General features: G+C 44.8%; 1 protein-coding gene and 1 long non-coding RNA gene across 2 annotated transcripts in view; both read right to left on the bottom strand.

Annotated features, from left to right (window-relative positions):
* Positions 1–24,341, bottom strand: part of angpt1 (angiopoietin 1) — a 48,684-nt gene extending 24,343 nt beyond the window's left edge. Inside the window, exons 1-4 of the mRNA XM_068575438.1 lie at positions 23,554–24,341; positions 2,525–2,680; positions 1,779–1,900; positions 464–696 (exon numbers count right to left, since the gene is read on the bottom strand). Of these exons, the coding sequence (XP_068431539.1) occupies positions 464–696; positions 1,779–1,900; positions 2,525–2,680; positions 23,554–23,955 (913 nt within the window). The 5' untranslated portion in view covers positions 23,956–24,341. The remainder of the gene's footprint in view (positions 1–463; positions 697–1,778; positions 1,901–2,524; positions 2,681–23,553) is intronic.
* On the bottom strand, positions 19,287–20,381 carry LOC137785229 (uncharacterized). The gene is made up of 3 exons (XR_011077465.1): positions 20,316–20,381; positions 19,971–20,129; positions 19,287–19,884 (listed from the first exon to the last, which is right to left on the bottom strand). It is a non-coding gene; the product is annotated as an uncharacterized lncRNA (long non-coding RNA).
* Positions 24,342–26,089: the final 1,748 nt, after the last annotated feature.

Here is a 26,089-nt window from a genome sequence, read left to right as displayed (position 1 = left end):
AAGCCAGACCAGACAACACTGACAGCAGGATCATTTATGTGTGAATAGTTGCATTCGCGCACTGCTTTCTTGCACATTACGCTGGGGAGAAATGGCTTTGAAAGGCGGTGCTGTGGGCAGAACCAAGTGGGGTCAAACCGCACACATTCCTCTGCTATTGATTTCTTCTTGTCCACTCAGTTTAACAAAATATCAAAACCGTCCTCATCTTAAACCATTCCAAGTATTAATCCGTCGACTGCTGGGCTCAAACATTTCTCAGTGGCTAATCTCGCTGATCAGGCGTCTTGATTTGATTTGTGACACCTCCAATAGGTTGTGTCTTTCTTCTCCTGCCGCCGCACCGCACAGCTTCCAGGACGTGTCCACGCTTGACAGCTGTAGCGTGCGAGGACGTTCACATTTTGCTACGATAAGCTCCGAACCTCTCAGCTTTTGAGACTTTAAAATCCAGTTCACGTACCTCCATCTTTGGAGCAGAGGTTGAGCAGGTTGTGGACGGTGTCCATCATCTCTTGCTGCTGCCTCTGCAGGGCCGTGCTGTTCCCCGAGGCGCGGTTCAGCTGGGCCTCCAGCTCCCCGATGACGCCGCTCTGCCTCCCCACCAGGCTGTGGAGATTCCCCTTCTCCTGCTTCAGCGTCTCCAGCTCCTCGCGGTGTCGCGTCTCCATTTCTAGCATCTTCTGCTCCAGCACGCTGAGTGGGAAAGGACGGAAAAGGGAAGACGAGTTTGTCACGGAGGACGGAGAAGTTGCTAATCACTGAGGTCCTTCGGGGCATCCAAATCCTCTGGAATGAGGTTTGTTTTAGCAGATTCAAATGGATTGAATATTGTTTTGTTTTATGATAATACCAGTGACTTACTGATTATGTAACATGCATCTCTTCATTTTTTTTACAGCATTATAAATAGGGGTTAACAGACTGAAGCTGAATTTGTGAAATTCTTCCACCTTTGACATTTCTACTTCCTGCCTTTACTTTGTCACGGACACTGGGAGGAACCAACCGATATCATATGCTATTTCCCAGAGAGCGCATATAAATACAAGAACAACGCATAACTACAAATAATGATGCCTGCGGGTTTGGTTGCTACGTGTTCTCCCTCACAATATAAACACACGCCTCATCGTGCACTTTGCAGACTCCTCCGAGGTAAATAAGTAAACCCCCTCCAGTACGTGAGAATCACCACAGTACATGTCTGAAGTCTGAAAGACGATATCGTCTGACATGAAATTCATCAACTGATCACATATATTTCCCTCTGCGATGAACAAAATGTACAGGCGACACATACAAGATGGAATAATGTCATAATTGCTGAAGCTTTGGGGAATTGCCCTCGGAAATCTTTGGAAGTAAGCCTCGAGAATAAGTAGAGAGTCAGAACCACCGGAGACTGCGACTGCATGGAGCCTCTACGGACACTGCAACGGGAGATGTGGACCCAACCCTTTTAAAAACACTACATCATCTCGGATAATCCCGAAGCGCCAATCACAGTAACAAGATTTGGAGGGCGAAAGCCACATTTTAACTGCTTGATTTTGCAACAAATGCGCAGAGGTCCAACATGGAAAGCCCAGCTTCCTATAATGGATATTGTATATACAACAGACTAATGGACAGAATAGGAGAGCTGGTAGCAAGCTTTTGATTTTGGTCACGCAATCCTGGCAGAGAACAGCGATCCAGACTGGCTTTCAGTCTGCCGATGCATCATCTTTATTTACTTCTATGTTTGCTGTGTGTGTGTGTGTGTGTGTGTTTACCCGTTCTTGTCATGCAGCTTGCTGATCTCATTGGTCTGCACCATTAACTCTTTCTCCAACTTGTTAGTGGAGAGAGAATTTTCCAGCAGCTGGATCTCAAGCCTGGAAGTCTGATTCAGAACCTGCCATGATAAGAAACACACATATCCATACATACACAATAGATTATGTTATGGTTCTTTATATTCTATTTTAGTTATGGTATTACGAGCTAATATCATGCACATGTGCAACAAACTTTTACGAGAGACCAAAAAAAAAAGAAAAAGGAAGGCTTTCTAGACACTGGAGTTCAAATATAAACCATCAACTTTGTTTTCATTTGGTCCACAGTGTTCGCCCAACACATGGTAATACTTAGGAGATATTCATCTCTGCTATGATTATCTTTTCTTTTCTTTTTTACTTTGCAAACAGTTATCTTTTTAGTGCTGTAGCTACAATGACCCGCCACTCACTTCAAAACTTTCCGTCAACTCCTCCTCAAACTCCTCCATATAAACACTCAAATGAACCTGAGCCAAAAGGGATCTCCATTTATACAGCGTGGGTATTGTCTTTGGCCGCTGCTCTGTAACCTTTTTGAGGCAGTTGAACATGGCCAGTTGAACATGGCATAGTTGAGTTAATGGTGCATGAGATGGATCATCTCAGTGTGTGTGTGTGTGTGTGTGCACATGATAGATGTAAAGAAAGAGTTGAATGGGACATGACCATTAGTGCGAGTGCTTTTTTCGAGGTCTTACCTGCGTCTCAACGTTAGTCAGCTTGCGCGTCTGTTCAGCCGTCTGAGAGAGGAGGTTGGTGCCCATTTCCAACATGGCTGCTGTGTGGTTGTGGACGGCGCTCTGCTGCAGCTGAGCCATCTCTGTCTTCATGCTCTCTTTGATGTAGTTCTCAATCTGCACCAAAAACAACAATACAAAACAGATTAGAGATCACAGACATACAAAACAGGACATAATATACATATGTTTGCCCCATTGATGTAAATGCTAAAATATAGAAAACATATAATGATGGCACCTTAATGCCTCGATCGATGTCTCTGAAGCACATAAGCTGCTGTTTTAAGGATGCCTTAAAAAGTACCTCAATCAAGACAAAACATTGTTTGACCAGATTATAAAGATTCCTGCTGTTGCACACTGGGATAAAAAGGGTTTCTTATGTTGCCTACATCTAAAGAAGTCCACAAACAAACCCAATTTCTTTCCATCACTTGAATAGCGCTCAAGTGAAGAATGGCCTTCGTCACAGCCAGATGTGGGTGGTTAGCTTTGGATTGAAGAGGCAGAGATGAACAGATATCCTCTGAAGCGTGTCTGTAAAGAACTCTTTCATCCTTATCTCCAAACGCAAACAAATGCCCAAACAAAGATGGAGGTTTATGTTGGAATACGATTCTTCGTATGGATTCACTTTGACCATCTGTGCTCAGACTCTTTATACCATTTTATAATTTCATTTCCTTTCCTTTACTGGCGCTCATGGGGGTAGATTTAGGTAATCCCATCAAAAGGCCTTTACGCACATGGGGACTTTTGTTTGTGCGATTAGTTCACACGTCAACATATTTACATGTAACAGTTTTCGCAATGAATATTTCCCCACAAAACACAAGTATTACACTGCAAGAAAAGCGTAGATTGTTCGGAGGTTTCGCAGCGCTAATAAAGGCATCATCCAATCACGTTGAGTTGTGAGTGATTTAATAGAGAAGGACTTGTCTGAGTGCGGCTCCTGACATTCTTTTGTTTTATAAATAACTGCCCTGATTGGATATTAAGTGTCGACATGCCGGAGCGCAGACCGAGGTGATCCAATAATCGGCCGGTGGGGAGTTTCTCCGTTTTTCTTTGGCTCGTCGATGGTGTGTAACAGCCATGTTTCAGGACCGCATCAGCCAAGACAAATCAGTGTCAAACAGCACAACATCACATGTGTTGGTGTCCTTAGCAACTGTTCCCCGTCCTCTACTGCAACCGGGGGCCAAAATGTTTTGTTGGGAACCACAAGACACTTCCTCAAAAGCAGCCGGCGGTGACAGCACAAGTCTCATCTCATCTCGGTACCATTGCTCTCATGATAGTCCTCAGTCCGGGTGATACGGCTTGCAACATTCACCTGCTGATTCACCTGAAAGAAAGCTGCTTTCATGAGGAATACATGGATTGCAACATTTCGATCAATCCCAGGCGGATTGATTATTAAACGATGTGAACAGAGACGGATCTCTGTGCTCTTCCACAGACACAGACAGCTCTGGGCCATGTTCACAGGTCTGCCAAGAGGAATTAGCTTTTCAATGTAATATCCTCGCTTGGCAACACTATTAAAGGGTTCTGCAACATTTCCTTCGGGCCGGATTTCAGGCATAACACTGCTTCCACTAACTGCGAACTACACAAGGCTGATATAAGTGTCACTTTCCACATCACCTCCAATAGTCTGGCCCGAGGAATTGGAAAGAAAACAGCGGGTCTGGAATCCACAAAGCTCAAGCAATGATGGATTGCCTGATAATGAACCACAGAATATGACTGAGTTTGGAAATGTTGTTTTTCTGGGCCATATAGAAATGTAACATCTCTCAAATCTGTGGATGGTGTAGGGTTTTTTTTTTTACACCGTTTTAGGCCAAGGTTCAATAAAGCTCCCTGCTTCATACGTCTTACAGCAGCAGCTTTGCTCTGCGGTTTTTACCCATCAGCGGAGACCATTGTGTCAACAGTCTGAGGACGGCTTGGCTTTGCACAGGGTAAGTCACCTTGAGAGAGGAGGTACTGAAGGGACAAACGGCCGACAGAAACTCAAGCCCAGCGATCGCTTCATGGTCTGTGTCGTAGGGAATGCGGCTTACTCGCGGCTGGATCTGGTGGGGGTCATAAATGGAAAGCACCAAGGAGAAACAAGATTACGCAAACAAGCCCAATCATGTAAAATCACCACTCGGGAAGCCGTAAAATAAGTCTTTGTGGGTGTGGGGTTATTTCTTGCCGGTTTCTAACCTCGGCTCCATTTCAATGCTGTTCTTTCCCCGTCACTGACGACCAGCGGTAACAAATGTTGAAATAAATTCGAGTGAGTGATGAGAATGCAGAGGTTGTGGTGTTTTTTTTTAAGAAGACATGAGGTTATTATGCCGATGACAGATTTTTTTTCCAGTATATATTGTAACTTAAGCTTCTTTTTTTTTTAAAGTTTACCTGAAACTGGAACCAAGTAGGCTAATTTCAATTTACAGTCAAAAAGTCAATGAAATATTGTATTTCATGTCTTGAAATGCATAATGCATTTTTTTTCTTCTCAAAATTTTATATAATTGTCTATTTACTTATTCCTAATTAATTTAAATATTTGTTCCTTCGATTTTTTTATCCTCAATTAAGAGTTTTTTTTTAAATTTTTATTTATTTATTGTTGGTCGGGGAGGGAGTTTGTTTACAAGAAGAATGATACTGTTGACTTGAATGATTGGGGAGAAAAGAAGAATGTTAAACGTATCACAATTGCACTGTATTTTTGTGTACTTGACTTCATAAAAAAAACAAAAAAATAACAAAACCGAGTGGGAATTTAGTCTGATACTCGATATTCTTCTCACGAGCTTAAATTTGACGAGAAACAGGCTTCAGAGCACTAAACCTGGCTTCAAATCTGGATGGTTTGGTAAGCCTCTAGGTGCATCCCACCAACTCAGGGTTAAACAAAAAGAACAAAATAATGGGGTCATCTTTAACTTTACAGCCAGGTGTAAGCTCATAAGGATGATAAAGAACAGCAGAAGGGAACAGTCTGATATAATCCTAAATACAAACCGTGACAGTGAAGGGAAGTCGGTAAATTGACTGATGTTTGTTCTACAGAAATATTTACCTAAAGTTTGCCAAGATTAGCCATTTTGGGCCACGGGTCGTACCAGACCAAATAAGGCTGTAGCTGCAAAACCAGAATGTACTAAAGACAGGAATGTTTTGTTTTATTGCTTCCAAATTAAGCTTTTAATTTGTTCAAGAAAGAATGTGTTATTTCTTCATTCAAAAGTTACAGTCTCACTTTGACATTTTGTAATTTCTAAAGTCGTAACTTGTCAATTCCCTTCAGTGTGTGAACACTTCCCACTTTGGAAAGAAAGAAAAATAAATGAAACTCCACTTGAATCAAATCATTTTTTGGGGGGTTATTTATAGGGGACATTCCAGAAGGTGCAATAATACCAGTCTGCTTTTAGAAACTACTAAATCTAGCCTCTGGTTTCACAAAATCACTGTTTGCTAAGTGAGAGCCACATAAACACACGTTTATGTTTCCCTAAGTGCTACTTTACACAGAGGCATAAAGGTTTTAGGGTGGTGTGTTTGGCACAGTCTGTCTTCGTGTGGACCACCTGCGACATCGCCAACGATGCTGCCTGCCATCACGACGATGGCGATCCATTAGTACCTTAACTGCACCCTCAAAATGCGGCGCACTGCGCGTACAGACTGGTCCGCTTAGACACTTTATGAGGTACAACCGGCTGTTAAACCACTAAACGAGCTGCCTCGGGACGCCGAGAACGTAAATGACAAGCTGCACGACGTGAAGCGTGTACCTGCAGCGGGATGCCAATTTTAAGAGCAAAGAGACGGTTCATCATGCAGAGGGACAAGTGTTCATGGGGGGAGGCCCAAAGCTGACATGCCCCGACACATTCTGCACATCATCACGGGGCAGCTGCTAAATTGCCATCTCTTGAGAGCCAAGACCCGGATTATCCCTTAAAAGATGCTACTCCCTGCTCTCATTTTAACAGATTACTGCAAATGTTTACCACTTTTCTGACATTTACCATTTAGCCATTCTGAGAGGGGGGGGTCTTGATCTCTTTCTAAACAGCGGCGGAGCTGAGAGACTCTGTGAGAGTCAGAAAACAGCGGGTCTGGACTGTATAAGACACTTAGTGCTGTAGCTCTGTCACATCTCTGCTTATCTCTGTCTGGGGCTGTGGGGTGGTGGTGGTGGTGGTGGAGGGCGTGATGGTGTTCCTGGGACTCTGGGATGCATCCTTTACGCTCAGGCCTGAATCCATTTCGATCCACTTTATTGGACTGGCGCTGGGAGGCCGTTACCTGCCGCCACCCATCCTCAAAATCAGCACCTCCTGGAGTTTAACAAGCCACCCTGGACTGAACGGCAGCAGATTCACTCACGCCTTCTTATCGCCCACTGACAACGGAGCGTGAATTTGACACTCCTCTTTGAGACCTTGGCCTATAATTCACCCTGCGGGGCTTTAGGAGGTGTTACCCTTTCTCTCTGCCCTGTCACTCTCCAGAATGTATATTAACAGATATGGGCAACCTCTTTGCACATTTCAGAAAGATGTCTGACTCAGTCAGGGGCCTGTTTGCTTTTAAATCCACCATGACAAAGTTTGAAGACACAAAGTCTTAAACTCTGTCAAGATCAGGTGAGTAACAACTCAGGATGAACTCACGGTTGACCTCCGTCACCTTCGCCCCGGTGGTCAACACCCAGGCGTTTACTCAATCGCTGCCACATTTTTCTCCTCTTATAGGAATGGAGAGAGAGAAAGAGAGACAGACAATTTAACAAACAAACAGATGTGGCCCAGGCCTTAGTGAAATTAAATGAAAGGTTTGATCAACTGACCTTTCAGTCCCCTCACATCTTTCCCAAATTGCAGATCTCCAATCGTAGCTCAGCAATCTTTACAAGGCACTCCAGACCAGACAATGCTCAGAAAAGTATTTTGCTATTTGCTTCATTGGGTAAACCCTTAACTGGACAATAATATCAACTAAAGATTAGTTTGTGAGGTTACAAGTTTTGTTAAAGAAAGCCCCATTCTCGAATACAGCATTCACAATGTATTATTTGAGTTATTATATGTCAGAGAATAGTGTTTTTGACAAACTCATATCGCGACCATTAGCTTGGCTTTTATAGCGAGGCAGCCACAGCTAAGAATGCAGTGATCCGATCCTGATAACGGGCCGATACTGACTCAAATAGCTGGATCTAATATCACAATCAAGTCAATACACGTCTGTGTTTCGTCATGTGTCAGCAGCATGATGGTAGACCTCATAGCTGAGGGAGATACGATGAAAAATGATGTTTGGAGGTATTTCACGGTTGCTACGCCAACAATTTCTATGGTTACTTGCAACTGCTGGTGCACATGAACAGAACAGTAAATTCATATTGACATATTTATTTGTCGTATTTGGTTTACCAAATGGAGGAAAGCAATGCATGTGTCAAGGCTGATGTTGCCTTCCCTGTAAGAAAATGAACTCATAAAGTCAAAAAGTCAGATTGGTGCATCCTGAGATGCAGATGATAGAAGCCTCAGTTTTATTTACATTTGGCTGAATCAATGGTTGCTAGAAGACAAACAGGCTTTTTTTATCCACCGCCATCTGAAATCAAGGTCCCATTGTTCCAGAATCAAAACCACATTTTCAATAGTAAATCTGGCATCTTCATCCCTATAGACAGTATATGTGCTGTGTAAGATTGGAAAGCCAACATTGAGAGATGTAGCTTAGCAAATGGTCAAATATCAGAAACCGGGGGTCTGCAGTGAGGTGGGTGGTCCAGCCCCCGCCTCGTCTCTGTTGCTCTGCCTTAATACTGTTGATCTGGACGTCGCTCGGCCAGAAAGATTGACTGCCATCTGAAAAACAACGCAGCTATACCGCCAACCCCTCGCCAGCCTCCCCCCACCTCTTCCCCCCCTTTCTCCTCTCCTTTGAAATCTTTCTTTCTTCTTTTCTGTCCTTTTGTCTTTCTGTCAAGATGGCGTTTTGTTGACGTCAATAGTGTTTTCGGTGGTGCATTTCCAAGGGACATAATGAGCCTTGTGTACACAACCTGAAACACAAACCAACCGTTTCTCCGTATAAATTACTGGTCTAAATCATTGCGCTTACTCGGAGGTGCCCAAAATCGTTTGGCAGGATCAGAGGCCGACCATTTCAAAGGTTTTCGGTCGCAACGGTTTGTCAACAGGGCAGACAATGAAGGAAAGTGAGAATATTGCGCCAGCAGTTGAGTTGTCAAGAGTTGTCATGGTTGTTTCTCTGGAAAAACTTTTCAGAATTCCTAACTTGAGGTCAAATGTTTACGGCCCGATCGATTTTCCATTTTAATTTTGTCAAATACGCGCAACCTGCGTGGCCTTGTTCATCATTATCCAGTGCTGAACCACAAACGGTGGAAACAGAGTGGAAAAAGTGAAGTTAGATGTGTTGAATTCCTCGAATTACTAAAGAGCTTTGAAAAAGGCCAATTTACTGAGTTACAAGAATAGAAAACCACAATGACATAACAAAGGCTGGATTTCAAGACAGTCGGACTGAAATGTAAAGAACGTGGTGCTAAATCACGATCGAGAAACACAAATTGGCAGAAATGTGGCTCCAGTTGAGTGAAATTTGAGATTTCAATGTTTATTGGGATGAGGTCAAATATCCCAAAATATCAAAGCCCTGGGAACTGAAGAGGGACTTGATGTTCAGTTTCTGTTTTAGTCCTCTTTGGAAAAATAAATGGCATATTTCAAAACATGAAAATGGCAGTTAGCTTTTGAATGTTATGACCAGCAGTTTTTCCCTCGGACACAAATTCGGTATTTTGGGCTAAGCCTGGTCCTAAACGAAGACTAACGTATCATCACCAAAGGAAATCCCACCACTTGAATGTGGCTTTTCGCTCGAGGACTTTTTGAATTCACGTTTTCTGACAGTGTTTTGTCTACCAGACATACCTTCAGTGATGAACTCCAAGCCTCAGAGCGAGACCAATCAGAGGACGTCTTCCATACGTCTCTGATACGTACGATAAAAGCCAAGTCATCTCAAAAGTCATGGAAAGAATGAACTTTTTCCCAGCGTCAAAATTAAGAGACGGACAGCTCGCTTTGCCTCGAACTTGAGTCCTTTATCACTCCAGTGAACATAGTGCTCAAGACATGGACGTATGTGGACGTTTCTTTCAAATCCCTCAAGAGAAATGCATGATAGTGAGGAAAAAAAGGTTTTAAAAAAGCATGCAAGAAAGCACTAAAATATATTGTATAGGCTTTAAGCCAAGGTCACTGCGACAGTATCCCCGTAAAGAAAACCTCCAACACCCTTGCACCTAATTTTCCCCATTAAAATCAAGGGCAGAAGAAAAACGTTAGCTTGCGTCACTTTTTTAGACTTTATAAGCTTCATCAAGACATATTTTGTGAGTTAGCCCAACAAAAAAAAAAGAAACATGTTGCAACTTGAGCTTGTGTCAAGTCTACTCGGCCAAATAATGTATTTCATTTTTATGAAGCATGAAATGCCACTTTTGATGTTTGAAAAGAACGATTTGACTGCTTTTCAAACCCTCTCAGTGACTCCATTCATACGGTCGATAAAGTCTGCAGCTAAAGGTGAGACTGGGAGCTGTCAGCAGGATCAATTAGATCTGATGTGTGTAGCTTTCAAATGGCTTGTCATGAACAAAAGGAATAGCAGAGACTGTGATGTTTTGTAGAGGAAGTGGATCTGCATTTGGGCCAACTGTTCAATTACGATGTCACCTGTCAATGACTCCAATGCACGTCTCAATGTATCACATCCTCAAATTAGTGCTGGCCTCGTCAAGAACAAAATTAGTAATGTCTGTACAGTAAGATGCTGAACCCAAAATATGGTATCCTTTTGATATTATTGCGTAGCAGCCACTGGACGTACAGCTTTACACACTGTTGTTTATTGGCCCCCTTGGACGGAGCAGTAACCCTCCTAGAAAAGTACTTAAGGAGCCCATTGACCTTCAAACGCTGTACTAAATCATATATTTCTGTCAAGTTGGACTTAAACCTTAAGCAGATGCAATCGTCTCGCCTTCTCGTGGCTTTCGTTCCACGTTAGAAGGGAAATAAATACAGTGGGGTTCAATTTAAGCATGAATGTATATTTTCACAAATCCTCCGGTTACAATCTCTCTGCTCTCTGATGTCAAAGTGGACCCAAAAATTAATTCAATTAATTATGCGTATCTGGCCGTATGGGAGAGGAAGTACTTGCATTCACCCAAGGCATGGGAATGTGTACGAAACCCAAACAAGCAAACAAACTGGGACCTGCTCATTCATCTCTTGAACAGCGAGCACCAGCAGAGGGGCAGACTGTGGGTATTGTGACGCAGTGTTGTCCTGCATGGGAACCTGTCCTCTGGGACACACCGGGGGCAGGAAAGTCCCTTATGATGGCTTTAATACATTACAACAGGCCATGTCAGTCTGCCCATTTTTACTGAAGGTGGGATACCGCAAACCCGCCATCCCACGGAGGGCGTTCACGTCCAAATATTCGAGATAGCATTCCAGTGTACCCTCTCAACATCGCAGCGGGGGATTCCTCTGCCAAGAAGCTGCAGCGGGAGATGCAAAAAGACATGTTTTGTTTCAAGCCCAGCCATCGACAGAAACATCACTGTTGCGTATTAAAAACCTTTCGAGCCGGGCAACATTTCAGGAAAAAAAAAAACCTGCTTCAGTTGTGCTTGCCAGCACCACTATCTATCAAGCTGGGTGTCTCTTCTAATCAAAACGAATGGGCGTTTAATGACAGGGGCTGTTTCCTTCAACGTCACAGCCTTGTTTATCTTTCATCCCAACATCCCATTAAGCGAGGCCTCCGGAGCGTACAAACCACCGCTGCAGCCGTCCAGGGTTACAATCACCACGGTGGACGGCAACCGCAGCCGCGCAGTACATTTCCTCACCGACTCTGCCGCTCTGCGTTATCTATCCATCTCCCTGAGTCCTGCCCCCCGATCTCTGCTTTGCGTTGCTTCTATCTCTAAAGACGGATTGGCGCTATCGCTATCTGGTCCAGATAATGTTACTCACGCCAAGCCATTTTCCACTCTCACACTGTTGCTTTTGCGAGTGGCCAACCTACACCACGCTATTTATCATGGTGGAGACATGGGGCACCCTTAAGTGTGGATGCTGGTGCATTAAGGCAGCATGAAGTGTGTGTCGAGGCCTACATTTCTCCCTAAGTGATGCAGAAGCGACACTCAATGTAAACAAGAGGAGATGAGCGGGAAGACGAGGTGCGGTAGCCAGACTAACATCTCCAGATGGAGCCGTTTCAGCCTGACCCGGGGTTCACCACGGCTGGAGGAGAGGAGGAAAAGTAGATGCTGCTGTTAGTGATAAAGCGCAGCTCACAGACACTTTTCAGCCGCCGCCGTGGCATTAGAAACAGTTGCTGCTGTCTGGCCTTCAGCCGATGATGGATTCAAACGCTGGTAACACGCACGTTTGTGTGTCTTTATAGTCTGCTGCGATACAGCTTTTCCTAGAAAAGCCGCCGGGTGAATATATTTGTGAGTCATGCAACTGAAATCAGTTGGAACGAGCGCGGCAAACGTACGTTTGTCGGGAGATTTACGGCATCATTCGACATAACGCAGAAGGGAAGAAAAAGCACGCAGGATGTGTAATCGCTGGCCTGTTTCCCCGCGCCCAGGTTTCTGTGTATTTATTTTTACGTCCGTTAGGCTGAAGTGCACCAGATGAGTGAGTAAACACAGTAAAAAGCAGAGGACGGCTCAAATGATCAAAACCGAGCGCAACCAAACTGGGGATCGTTATGTCAACACAACAGAGCAAAACATCCTCGCACATCTCACAGACCTCCACCGCATAAACCGTTCTCATGAACAAAGCACATCTCCACCAAACACCAACGGACAACTGACCTCATCCAGTTAGTCCCGTGTACTTCAGGGGCGAGAAATATTGCGGACGTAGTGGTTGAATCTATTGACTCCAATCCGATGCTCTTTTCTCAGTTTTCATGGTGTTTTAGATGTTTCCGGTTTTTTTTTATTTTTTAGATACGTCTTAGGACTTCTCAGCCATGTCGGCTAAAAAGCGTGGAGGAGAACGACGTGGACCGCTGCGAAAATGTGAAAACGTGGTTTGTCCGTTGAATGAAAAAAAGGGGGAATGAATCAAGCAAAAATGTGTAGGGACACTCACTGTTGAGTGAGGACATAACTGAAGACAGGAAGTCCGTTTCTGACATTGTTCATCGGTTTGAAACGTGCATCAGATGCATGCTACAGTCAAAATGTGACGAGCTCTTCCCAGCCGGACTAAGTAACATCTTATTTGAACCTTCAACAGGGCATCAGTTAGGCTGGAGGTCATTTCATCAAACTACAGACCCGTGTGCACGTCAAACGATGTCATGCACGACCACGCGTGCAGGAAGGGACATTAAGAGTGACGCACACATGCAGAAATCCACAAACACACAGGCCTCCGGAGGGTCGGCCTCTCCAAAGCGGAACCTCTGCAAACAAGTCAATTTAAATAAACACCGAGAGCCGGTTGTAAACACAGACCCCCCAAAAAAAGCACATCCATCTGTTCGATCAATGACAGATTTAAAAGAGACTTCCTGTGGGGTCAACGTCAGCCCGATCAGGACGAGTCTACCGGCTACCGTGACACACTTGTGCTTTGGAGGAGCGATAACTGTCGGAATACTTTACGGGATTTACGGTTTTCCATCGCTGTTAGAAATCAATAGTGAGCAACGCGAGGATCAGATGAAATTCAGCCAGCCGTTCGCCTCACACAAAGAGTTTGAGCTTTGAGAATTAGTGTCCTGACGTCGCATCCTCGTCTGACTGATGTGGCAGTCGAGGCGAACATTTCATGACATTGCTTCAGGTCAACAAGCTACCGATCTGTTGAAGCGGTCCCGCCATTTAGAGCGTTAAGCGTGCCAACGAGCAAGGCAGCGGATGCCAAAGGTGTCAAATATCAAGATGGATTGCTTTTAAAACGGAAACCTGAAGACAAGTCAAGGAAGTTTAAGTCAGAACCATTTCTTTTAGATTTAAGGTCACTCGTGCGGCCCAGACTCAGTGACGCGTTGCAGCCTCATAATATCGGATTTAGGAGTTGGTTTCCACTCAGTGGGGAATATTGATTTTGAATAGAAAAGGTAAATATAATATCAGCTGAACCCTCTGTTCCAGGCACCGAAATTGGTAACGGGCAACAAGTGTGTGTATCCCAACAGTCCGAATCTTCATCAAAGCATGCAGCGTCCAGAGCGCAGCAGGTGTTTTCCATCAGCTGATCACCTGCTGTGACATCACCGACTGGGGCCGGCCACCAAAAGCGCGGCAAGCCCAGAGGACGAAGGACGAAACAAGGTCAAGCATTGCAAATTGGTTTTTATGAGGACCTTTGACATGCTCTGTAATATGTTTGGAAGGGTGTTGTTTTTTAACACAGCGGAGGGGACACATAACACACTTTCACCGTGTCACAATCCGGGGTCTCCGAGCCAACTCCGGCCCCGGTGCTGAATGTGAGAAGCCTGGCGCGGGGCCCGGACGAGGCAGGCGCAGGAGTGTGTTTTCAGAACGTACACTCAGATCTGTGGGCGTACACGTGCCTGTAGGAGTGTGTGCCCATGCTATAGCCCCTCCCCCACTTCATTTAGCACTTCAGGCTACGTCTGCACAATCATTAGCAAACGTTGAAACGCAATAATTGCTTAATTTAATTTTGTTATTGCACTTTCACATACAAAAAAAAACAGAGCAATGCTATCAGTTACTACATTCCTGCTAATCTATATAATTAGGGGTTGAAGGAAAAGAAAAACGAAAGCAAACATTTCTGTACAGGGAAACATCTTTGGAATATTCGCCCTACATTTTGTAAGTTACATATTAAAGTGAAATGCATCAATCTGGTGCACAGAGAGAAAGATAAAGAGACTTTATATAGAGAAATTATCGCGAGACTCATGGCTGCTCTGCAGATAGAAAAACCCGATGTCCCCGTATTTTGCTTGCTTCTCTATGAAAGCTTTTAAATTGACCGATAAACCGAGACCTAGCACCCCAAATTGTTAAAAACCGCCCACGGAAAGCAGAGACGGGACCGTTGTGCTTAGTTCCAGACTGTCTCCCATAATGATGTGTTTGCCTTACGTTGCAAGCTAATACATCCCACGATGTTCACCCACTAACTCTCCTCTCTCACCCACACCACAGAACGAAAAAAGAAAGGAAAAAAAAGATTAAATAAATAAGTGAGGTAATGGGACACGGAGGCTTTAAGAACGAGTGGCTCTTATCCCATCGCCACAAGAACTAAACAAAAATCGTGGAGCCAACCATTAGTCATTTGAACATCTATCTAGCCCCCATTGTGGGGGAACGGAGCGGTTTATTTTTCACCCAGTATCTTGCACCCTGTCACTGTCTCCTTCTTTCTTTCTTTTTTTCTCGACTTGACTCGCTTCATGTCATTAGTTTTCCACGACTCGGGCTGATTCTGCAGGCCGAACTTCTCACATTCAAGCGTCTCCCTCAACCGGCCGAACGCGATTCCTTTCGTTGTTTTCCTTCTATTTGAAATCGTAGCAACACCAAATCCGCGGGGGCTGAAAACGAAAAATGAAATAAATAAAAGGTGAATTCGGTTCTGTCCTCTGGAAGGCTCCCCGGCGCTGACAGACAAAGACATCCACTCAGAAAGCAACATCTGTCGGGGTGGGGGGCGAGCGAAAGAGACGCCGCGGGGAGAGTCGACCCCAGAGGCCGCATGCGGGGAAGGCCTCAGGAATGTTTCTCCCCACTTCGGACTCAGCAGGAAAAAGCGTATGGCGATACAAGTTGAGTGCGGCACAACTTAACGGTGAACTTCAAGATTTGATGAACATGAAACGAGACACGTAGTGAGAGAGCATTACAACTTGCGGTGAATTCAGGTTGTTCTCCAGCTCCCTGTCAGAAACCGGCAACACAAGACATGCATGTTTTCTCTGTTATCTTTCCCTGAAAGCGAAGCAGAAGAAAAAAGAAAAGCGCCTGACACGTTACAGTAAATTCACACTGTGTGTTCATCCCGCGGTATCCGCTGCGTGCGGCTCCAATTCTCGAGCTTCGTACCGTTTCAGTTCCCTCGACCTTCATCAAACCCTGATTTACAGCTCACAACCTGCGTGAACCTGAAAGCCCGGAGGAAAATAAATAGCAGCAGATACGGGTGAGTAATATTATCATCCGCTCTGTTTATCGAGAGTCATTATAAAACAAAAACACAACCGAGATGATAACAGCCGGCTCTGGGACCGAAACAAGTTCAAACCCAGTTGTGATTTGCGGCAGGCCGCGATAACGCCACAATGCTCGCCTGCTAACTGCACGCTCAGATTGACTATAATGTCTAATGTTTCGCTCCATCTAACCTATTACTATCTAATATTTGGCTCTCAGTCGCTCAGCCTGAGCAGCGGCAGAGATACAGCCGTGAACCTTTTTGGCAGCCTCACAGACCATAACTTACACTCTCCGTACAGACGACTTCCACTTGCCTGCCCGGAATAATATTATTGATACTCATTCCTTAGAATAAAGCGTTTGCTCTTGTTCCACTCATTTTAAAAGAAAATATTTAAATGCCACAGTCAATACCACTACAGAGCACTCACATTCACAATACATGCAATCTGTTATAATCAATTTATATCTATCAAGAATAGATCAAATGACCACGTGTGTGTGTGCAAGGCTTGTAATGACGAACCCACAGATGATTACCAGGTGACTCTGCCGTTCCGCTCAGCTCTTTTTGAGCGTCTTGCGGCTCGTTTTGGGTTTAAGGCCTGCAGCTGAAATGTTGTGGTTCACTCTCATGACTCTCATCAGTGTCTTTTTATTCTTTCTTTTTTTTTTACTGTTCTGCCGAGACGCTTAAACGGTGGTTCAGTCTGATATTTCTTGACCTGGCGTAACGTTTACAATTTGTCACAACAGCGAGTCCAAAATAAAAGCCGGGGAGAAGCAACCGTGAAAACCTTTGGTACTACTTCACTTAATCAGACACTTTATACAGTATATTGTAGTTATTTCCTATGCAAGCTCCTCAGAGTAATCAGTGACGGAGCTTAACTGCAAAACGTTAATGGGGGTTAGGAAAGAAAATCAAGAAAATCGGAATATGCAAAAGTCTGAAATCGTACAACAGAGAAAATTAGCAACTAGCAGTTGAACATTTCGCAGCATAAGAGTCAGATATTTCCTTCTGGAGTCGGTGGAGACTAAAAAACAGATGTGAAACGATAATGCATGTTGCAGGGAGCCAGTGAAAAGAAATGCTGATCTGTCAATTTTGGGTTCATCGCATGTTTCGCACATTTTTTGCAAAAAACAAAACAAAACAATCAACGCAGCTAAAATATATCACTTCCCTACATGAGAGACACGCTGCTGAGTACCTGCATTCATAAAACCTTCGGAAACCAAATGAAGAGAAATTAGCAACATTGCTGGGATGAGTGTACTCGAGGGCGCATGGAAACACACATGGAAACACAGACCATCAGAGGAAGCTCTCTATATATTTCACAGAGGCATCAGTGGGTGCCAAGCTACAAGCTTTCAAGCAACAATGTTTTCAGAAGGGATATCATAAATCCTGCGCGCATTTAGCCAAATGTATAACCTTATAATTAAAACAAAATAAATCCCCTCTAAAGTGCCCACCAGAGAGCGATTCACTCCGTTGAGTGATGGAAAAAGAACCAACGAGACGGATTCAAGACGGGGAGAAACATTTTCTTTCTTCGTTTATTGAGCTTTAAAGAGACATATAGGTGTACAAAACCTGCCTGCCCAATATCAAAACTTCCAGCATGTTTAGGGCCACCGGCTGCACTGAAATATGGTTTCTGGAAAAAAAAGAGGGGCCTCAAAACAAAGTGGCTCGCCATATTGAGCGTGACAAAACTACTAATTACCCCGTTTCTTCAAAATCAGGCACATTAACAATGTTGGGCTCCGTTTTCACGTCCATGTGGAAATACTGTGTCACGGCCGTAATGTCTTTTCCTATTCCCATGACGTCCTACGCAGAGGGCTCCGTTTCCTTTTCGCTTTTAGCCAAGTATATACGGCCGAGACAACCTTTTTTTTTTGTGGAAGCTGTTATTGTAGTGTCCTTCAGCAATTTCCATAGTTTCCTTTTTACAAGTTTTTGGGGTCAGGAAGGAAGAGCTCTTTATTCCTCCGAGCATTTCTTAGCCTTTCAGCATCATCCGAATGTTAGTTTTGGCCCAACTTATCGGTGAAAATAAACACTCATAGAGGCAGTCACCCCTAAAATAGATAGCTTTCTCTTTGGATCCCCAGGCATGCTGTGTGGCCCTCTGATAGCACTAAGTAGAGAAACATATTCACCCTTTCGCTTATGAACTCCCTGTATGGAAGGGAAACAAGCTGCTGCCCACATGTCGCTCTATCCTTTCAAACCACTGTTATTGCAGCACAGTTGATGTTCGTCGAGAGGCAGAATGATGGGAATTTCACAGGGATGAGACACCCCTCCCTTGGTTCAACAGCTTAGTTTGGCTGAGGCCGTCCTCCTCCAGAAACACTGCTCTCAACCACTTTCTACTGTCTCCACCAGGAGGGAAATGACATGATCTATTACTTTCACTCCCCGCAGCAGAAACACAATTTGGCTTGCTAAACTGCTATCTTGGCCAAATGGTCATCAGCCTTGACGTATTGGAGGAGTAAAAAGGGTATTCTCGAAATGTGCTTCGTCTGAAGCCATGCAACCTTTTCCTTTTCATCTTGAGTAACCCATCCATTCCCCGCTTGGAGAGTGATCCCCATTGTCCTTCAGCTCAACAGAAACCCAGCAGCCTTGTAACAGGCGCTAAAAATAATAGCGCACCACACCAATTAGTAAACTCACTACCTGTGGCTTCAGCTTTGTTTCAAAACTCAACACTACTTTTGGTCGTGATGGAAAGTGTCTAAAAACTACCGAAAGCTGCATGGTGTTCGATTCCTAATTGCTCAGGTTTAATTTCGACAATTTAGCACATTACAGACTTAGCAATATTACGGGAAAGCTCTAGTAGCTAGAAATCCTAAGAAAACTTGATATTTAAGAAGTTTGGCTTTTATTAAAATAGGGGTTTTGTATGAAATCTTTATATTGCTCGCGGTAGAGAGAAAAAGGCATTTAAATAGCTATCGATATTAAATATCAGGTACGGAATCGGGACTACCGTTGAAAATGAAAGATGTAGAAAGACCTGGGGGACACAGTTAGCTCTAACGGTAACACATGTAACACCTCTTAAGCTCATCAATGCAGGAGCAACTATATAGATCTCATTTATGTAATCCATGACCAAGGTTAGAAATGACAAGGTACAGCTGTACTTGGGGTTATATGCCAGACTTCTTGCTGGCCCTGGGTCAGTAAATTTCAGGAGGTATAGTTCCTCCTGTGAAGCTAAAAGTTTCCTGGCTTCTTTCATCTCAAACAGACATATTTCAAAGTTCATTGATTTCATCATTTACCTCTCAACAGGAACACAATTAAACTACTTTCCCTTTGCTGACTGCTGCCATCGATTCGTGAGCTGCAACTTCAGTTTGTTCCAAAAGTCAAAAAGACCAAAGGAGAGCAATGAGGGCATGTAGACTTTAAATCCAGCAGCCTAAAGGCGTCTTTAGGCTGGGAACAAATATTACGTTCATTGATTGTAACACTGTGCGATCTGGGTCTAACAGAGCTGCGTTTGCGATCTGTGACGTACAATGTGTAGTTTGGATGGTTTCACGTGGTGAATGAAAAAGAAAAAGAAAAGGAGGGAAGTGATTGTGAGTCAATTGTGGCCAAGAAAAACTGGGCAACTTAAAACGCAATTTGTTAAATGAGATTGAGGCCCCTTGAGGCAAATTTGCCATAAATAAAATTGACCTGACTTAGTGCATAAATGTGGGTTGTAATCTTTGTTCGCCAAATCTAAGAACACTGTTTTTGATTGATTTCGCCAACGATTGCCAACGTTTTCCTGGAACAGCCCAAAGTCGCACTGTATTGATGGATTCTTTTTCTGCTGTCATTTCAAGCCTTCATCTTCCAAAGCGCCGTGTGCGGTCGAGAAAGATCCTCCACGTCTAAAGCTTAATTGGTATTGTTTCATGTGGTGAAGTAGCTTGTCTTGCCGCTGCATCTCCTCGCTGACAGTGAAGCCTCCTCGCCCTGCAGGCGGACAGGGAGGTAATTCTTGGACAAACACAAGTAACCTTTGACTGGTCAGGAATGTTATCAGGGCCCATATACTCTACCTCGGGTTAAGGAAGGAAAGATCTCAGACTTGAAACGCTTCCCCAACAGCTGTTAGCTGCATCACTCTCTCTATGTCTACCCCCCGCACTGGACTGAGCACCGAGGCACGGTAGTGCTTTCTGGAACGCTCTCCTCCGTCCAGTGTCTTTCATCAGAAGCTGGAGCAACAAGCGGGAAGAAAAAAAAGAAGAAGCAAAAAAACGCTGGTGTGATTAAGATAGATTAAGATAGGACTGGCCAGGACACTTAATCTTCTGTCCAATGAAAAATGTTAACTGCATCCTGATGTCGACCCCCCCGCCCCCCCCTCCATTCCCCCATGCAGTGCAATTAGGCTGAATTACCACTGTGTGTTTAAGTGTCTCCTCTGAACTGTCTACGCCAATTATTTTCTTGTGCTAATCTTCTACTCATTACGTACGTCCAATATTTTTTGAAAAACAAAACAAAACATGCATCCAGGGAATTTGAAGAGTAACTGCACACTTAAACGTGTGTTTTTTTTTTTTTTAAAGATGGAAATTTAATGATACAACAAACAGAACAAAAGTATTTCATGGTTCAAAATGGCTCAAAAAAAAAATCCTGCACAGCCCACCGTGAGATAGACTGTTTGGGACTAATGTACATCATGAAGTGAAAGATCTTTTCTGCTGTCCTACACTGGGGCAAGAGTGTGCAAATGAAGCATTAAGGTCTTTAATTTTTCTAATTCAGCGCTAGATAGCTAGCTCACAGTAGCTCTCCAAATTCCACCATGTTTTCATACTCTGGTCACAGAAAATGAGCGGGAAGGAGGGCTGGGTCCTTGCTCACACACTCTTGGACATGCAGGGCGGGTGGGTTCGTGCAGGCTGAATTCAAGTTGCTAACAGCCATGACGGCCCGTCTCTGAAGCTGCTGCACACTCTCCTCCCGGTAAAGTAGTCCCTAAACGTTGGGAGGAAGGGGCGGAGGGACTGCCTGCGTAATTCTTGCCTAATTTGTTGTCTGATAATCAGTAAATCCACCAAATCCAGAGCCCCACAGCACACCACTCTTTTCCAAGCAACTGCAGACGCCGACACCTCATCGAGGCCTTCGTCTTATGGAAGTGGCCGTGGTTTTATCCTTCAGCCCCTTGCTCACTTTTTGGGGATTTTTCAAAATTGGGCAATGTGTGACCTTAATTTTCAGACCCGTGGAGGGTATATCTATTTTTTTATCCATACAACCCTCTAACTATTGCTATATCGCATGCTCTGTGAAGGCATTCAACATTGGAAATGAAATCATTTTCCTTTTTGCAAGTGAAAAATGTCTGCGGTCCAGCAAGCCTCCACAGCGTCAAGGAAAGAGGCATGGCTGGTGGCGATGGCAGACGTCTGAGGAGAGAGTTACTCGAGAGGTCTCATTAGTCAGACCTTCAGTCTACCAACGCCGCCGTTGTGTTTTCATAGTATCACTTGTACTATCACAGACGGATGAGGTCCAGTGAGCAAAGATAAAGCCGGTGTTATTTCACCCCTGGCCTTTCTTGACACATTGATCGCTTTTGGGAGCCATGCGGAAACACACACAGGTTTACAGACTTCAAATATTGAACTGGCGCTGACAGTCATCAATAAAAAAGCATTTTGAAAAGGGAAAAAGGGCATATTTTTGCAGCTTCCTTCAGCCATAACCTCGCCATACAGCATATGCAGTGAGTTCCTCCCCTCAATGAGATAAAGTTTGTTATATTATGTACAATCCAATGATAACATGATATTACACATATTGTTATCAGCAGATATTTTCTGCTTCTGCCCTGCAAACTCCAAAAAAAACCTCTCATGCAATGTCTTTTGGGTTTCTATCTGCTTTGTGGTTTAAAGAGGTAATCTGAATGTCTCCCAACACCGTAGCCCCTAAATTACAAACTCAATCACCATCTCGCTGTAACACGCGGTGACCAACGCCTTCGTAATTGCATGAGGAACGACCATTTCCTCCGACCTGAGGAGAGAAAGGTTTACCGAGGGCAAATGAAAAGCAGGCGCGTTTGGGAGGGTGCGCCGATTGCTAACTTATAGACTCGAGGTATTGATGAAGGTCAAGTTGATTTATTCCCCGGTCCCACCGCAATCCATCAAATCCACCCGCGTGTTATCTGCGCATGCGTTTGCTACAATGGACAAAAAATAAATAAACCATCAGCTTTCAGCAATTAATCAGATTGAACCTGCTAATCTTCCTCGAGAACAACATTGTTGGACGTGGAGGAGCCGGTTCCTCGCCCAATCTGGGAAGTTTGTTTATTTGATTCATGTATTCATTTCAGCGAGATAGTCTCGCTCTCGTTGGAGACACAAAGTCTCAAAGCTTAGAAAAGCAGAGTGCCTGCCAAGCCATATCAGTGACGGCCTCGCGATGATTCGCAGCTCATTAACATTACAACGAAGCCTTATTTGAACAAAGCAAACACCTCCGCATCTATAAATACGTTGCGATTCGGTCGTTCGAGAGTCATTAAACGGGAGTTACTTTATGACAGCAACAAAAAAAAAAAAGGAATAGAAAAATGAAACGGGTTTGAGGTTGTTTTTTTTTTATTTCTTTTTTTATTATATGGGAGTCTGGATTTTCAAGTTACACTCACATGTCCTTGACTTGAATAAATAGAGTGAGCGTTCTCTTTCTCTGTCTTTTCCTCTAAGCGTCTCCAGGGACTCCCTCTGACTTCCTGCCATTAAAGAGACAGCCCACTGGAGAGCATGGGGTGACTGACACATAACTACCTCTGCTCTGTGGCCGGCGCTCTGCGCAACTCCAACGGACATCTGTGAAATTTACTCAAAGGGTATTTTACTCGGGAAAAGAATCAAATAAAAAATAGAGCGATGGAAAGGAGAACATAACGGATACGGAGCGACAGACGAGAGGAGATGCGGCGGTACCAGACGGTCTGTGGAGGCAAAAAAAAACTCCCCTCCAAAATAAATAAATAAATCAGACAGCTGTGAGACATCCAGAACAAAAAGTTTGTCCCAGATAATGTACACAGTTACATAACAGCAGGGTTCAAATGAACCTCTGTCTTCGAGATACCATTTTGTTGTTTGACTGAAGCTGTGTTATGACATATGATCAGGAATAAAGAAATACAGCCTCTGACAGGTTTTTATGAGATCAAGGACAGAGCATCATCCAGACAAGAGAAAGAAAAAAACTCAACCTCTAAAGCGCGTAAAACTTTCCTTCTGACAAACAACGTGTCAGCGAGGAGAAAACACCAACGCGGCCCCCGTTTTTAGTCTGAGAGCCTCGTCCCAGAAACCAAAACAAGTTTTCTTGTGAAGCCACAAACTGACACTCTGCGGAGACCACACACGCCCACGGGAACACAAATATCTCAACAAACATATGCCGGCGCGACCACTTCTGAAGAGCCCGGCTCCGGTCTATTGTCGGGTTGTTACAAACATGCTTAACAAAAACTGAAACCGCATTCCTGTTTAGATCCGTCATTACGAAGATGTGACGATAAAGCAGTTGAATTTTCGTTTCCTTTTTGACGATTGTCGGTCGCTTTTGTTTGCCCCCCGCCCCACACCACCTTACCTTCTGTAGCCACTGGGTATAATTCTCCATAATGTGCTCGAGCTGCTGGATCTTCTGGCTGGGGAACTCGGGCTCCGGCGGCGGCGCGTCTCTCTGGAGCGAGTTGCCGCTGTGCTGCGGGCCGCCGGCTTTCGCCTCCCTGCACGAGCCCCCTCTGGCTCCATCGCCCTCGGGCAGGATGAACGTATAGGTGCACTGGCCATGCTGGATCTTGTGAAGGCGCCGGTTACTACTTCCTCCAGAACTGCTGCTGCTGCTACTGCTGCTGCTGCTGCCACCTGTGCTGCTGCTGCTGCTGCTGCTGCTATCCGTCCCTCTGCGCTGCTCCCCTCCTCCGCAGCTCACAATCACCAGAAGTGCTGCCAGGGAGAACAAGTGGCGGCTGAAGTTGTACCACCGCATGGTAGGAGCCTGGGGGTCAAAGCTGCAGGCGAATCGGGTTCTTGTCTCTTCTGCAGGTCCTTCTTCGTTTGGCTATTTGTTCCCTTTTTTTAGAGCTGGGTCAGAAAAGTGGCGAGGTGCATTGTTAGCCTGTGTCATCCATCCTTACAGTGGACCATGCTGCATCTGCAGAGCCCCCTTTTTAAGTTCTTGCCTCAGCGGGGAAAAGTTGTACACATGTCTGGCAGTGTGACAGCTTGGTTACAAATCCGTACGCTCCCGCAGCGGATGGAAAAGCCGGATTGGGTGCGCGCATTTATCGATCTGTGCATCTAGAATTGGTGCAGCGCTGGGATGGTGGCGTCAGACCTCCCCTGGTCTCTCTGCATTGGAGTCCTCCTCTGCGCTCTGACTTAACGACTGGGCGAGAGTGAGAGAGAGAGAGCGAGAGAGAGAGAGACGCTCACTTCGAAGAACAAGCTCCAAGCTTTTCAACACACTCTGCGCCTGCCCCTCGCAGAGCCTGCAGAGGAATGCGAGTGTGTGTGCACGGACGAGTGTGTGTTTGTGTGTCAGAGCCTGGCAGAAAAGGGACCCCAGCACAGAGGATGTGCTTAGACTCTGAGGATCGGTTTACAGGCGCTGCTGACTGCTGGCTCATGTGGTTGACCTGGCTTTTTTTTTTTTTGCCTGTGTGTTGACACACACAAAAAACTTGAGAAACAACTTCACTCCCCTCTATACTGTACTATGGCAGGTGCTACATCACAAGTTGACACGGAGGAGGGACGTTTCTGGGTGTTTTTATGGTCTAATTCTCAACTGCTATTGTGTCTCTTGTGGGAACAGGAAACCATCGTCATGGCAAGTGAGATCTTCGTTCTGTCTTAGCCATGTGCTGCACTTGCAATCGTTATACTTCTCTTTGTGGCAGTTTTGCCATGTCAGTGGCGTAATGGCGCAGTATTCAGGTGGTATTTGTGTCAGAGGAAGCACAAATACAATTTGGGCGCATTCGTGATTTCCAAAAAGGCAGCAGCTTTCCATAACGGCCATAAAAGTAAGGTACACTTCTTTTCCCAAGAATTGATTAAATGTGTCGTCGGCAACTGTGGGACTTCTTTGCATTACCACCGGTAACCAAAGGTGTCGCCAGGTCAACCAGAACTGAGAAAAGAGTCTCTACTTATTAAGCGTTTACTCCTATACCATTGTTGGAGGCAAAAGGGACAGTTTAAAAAAAAGAAGGTATTCAAATTTTTTATCACATACATTCTCTTTCCTTGCCAAAACCCAATGCCCACACAATACCCACAATGCAACTGGAGATTTGAGTGTTTAATGCTATTAGCGGCTAATGTGGCCTCGAGCAGAGATAAAGAGCTCAATTTCAAACTTTGTGGTCTTCAGCCTCACCCGACGCTGACTCAACAGACATCGGTGAATGAGATGCATTTCTCATTCTGAGGCTTTAAACTTCAGTATTTTAGGAAAAAAGGACGTGGGATTCTGCAAAGACGTCGAAAAAGCTCCGCTCAGATTTCCCCTCCTGGAGGGCTTTCACCCACCGCTGTATCTCCGTCACACTCACCGCCCCTACCATCGTTGGCTTCACATCGGCTACAGCATGTCGCGATCCCACCCGACCCTCTGCTCAAGAAAACAAACGTGAACTCCAAGAATGAGCAGTCGAAGAAGGAATGCGTCCTCATCGTTTTGGCCAGACGAAGGAGCAGAGAGAGGGAACACAGCGCTGAAAGGCTCTGGGTCAAAGGTCAAGTCCTTGTTATGGACAGTCCATGAAAACCTCTGATTCGGGGAGACACAGCTGTCTTAAAATCTGGCCGGACTTCAACATTCCTCTCGAGTCCAAAACATCCAAATCTGTGTGACGGTGCATGTGCTCGAGTGTGCACGGCCTCCCACTCCTCAGAGCGCCGTTGTGCACACATGTTATACTGAATGAGTCGCACGATCCCGCATGACAGCAGCGGGCTACAAAAAGTTGGTCGCTCTGTGCGGGAAGCTGAATCGCGGCGTGAACAAACGCACAAAGCCGACCTGCGATAACAAAATTGCCCATACTGGGTCGAGACACAAAGCATTCGTGCGAATATCTCTCGGATTGCTCGTCTTCGGTTGATGTACTTTGCCG

This window comes from Clinocottus analis, unplaced genomic scaffold (assembly GCF_023055335.1).
Source record: "Clinocottus analis isolate CAN_PGR_092001 unplaced genomic scaffold, fCliAna1.0.p SCAF_14, whole genome shotgun sequence".
Lineage (NCBI taxonomy): Eukaryota > Metazoa > Chordata > Actinopteri > Perciformes > Cottidae > Clinocottus > Clinocottus analis.
Note: the sequence above shows the minus strand (reverse complement) of the source record. Positions and strands in the feature narration are given on the sequence as shown.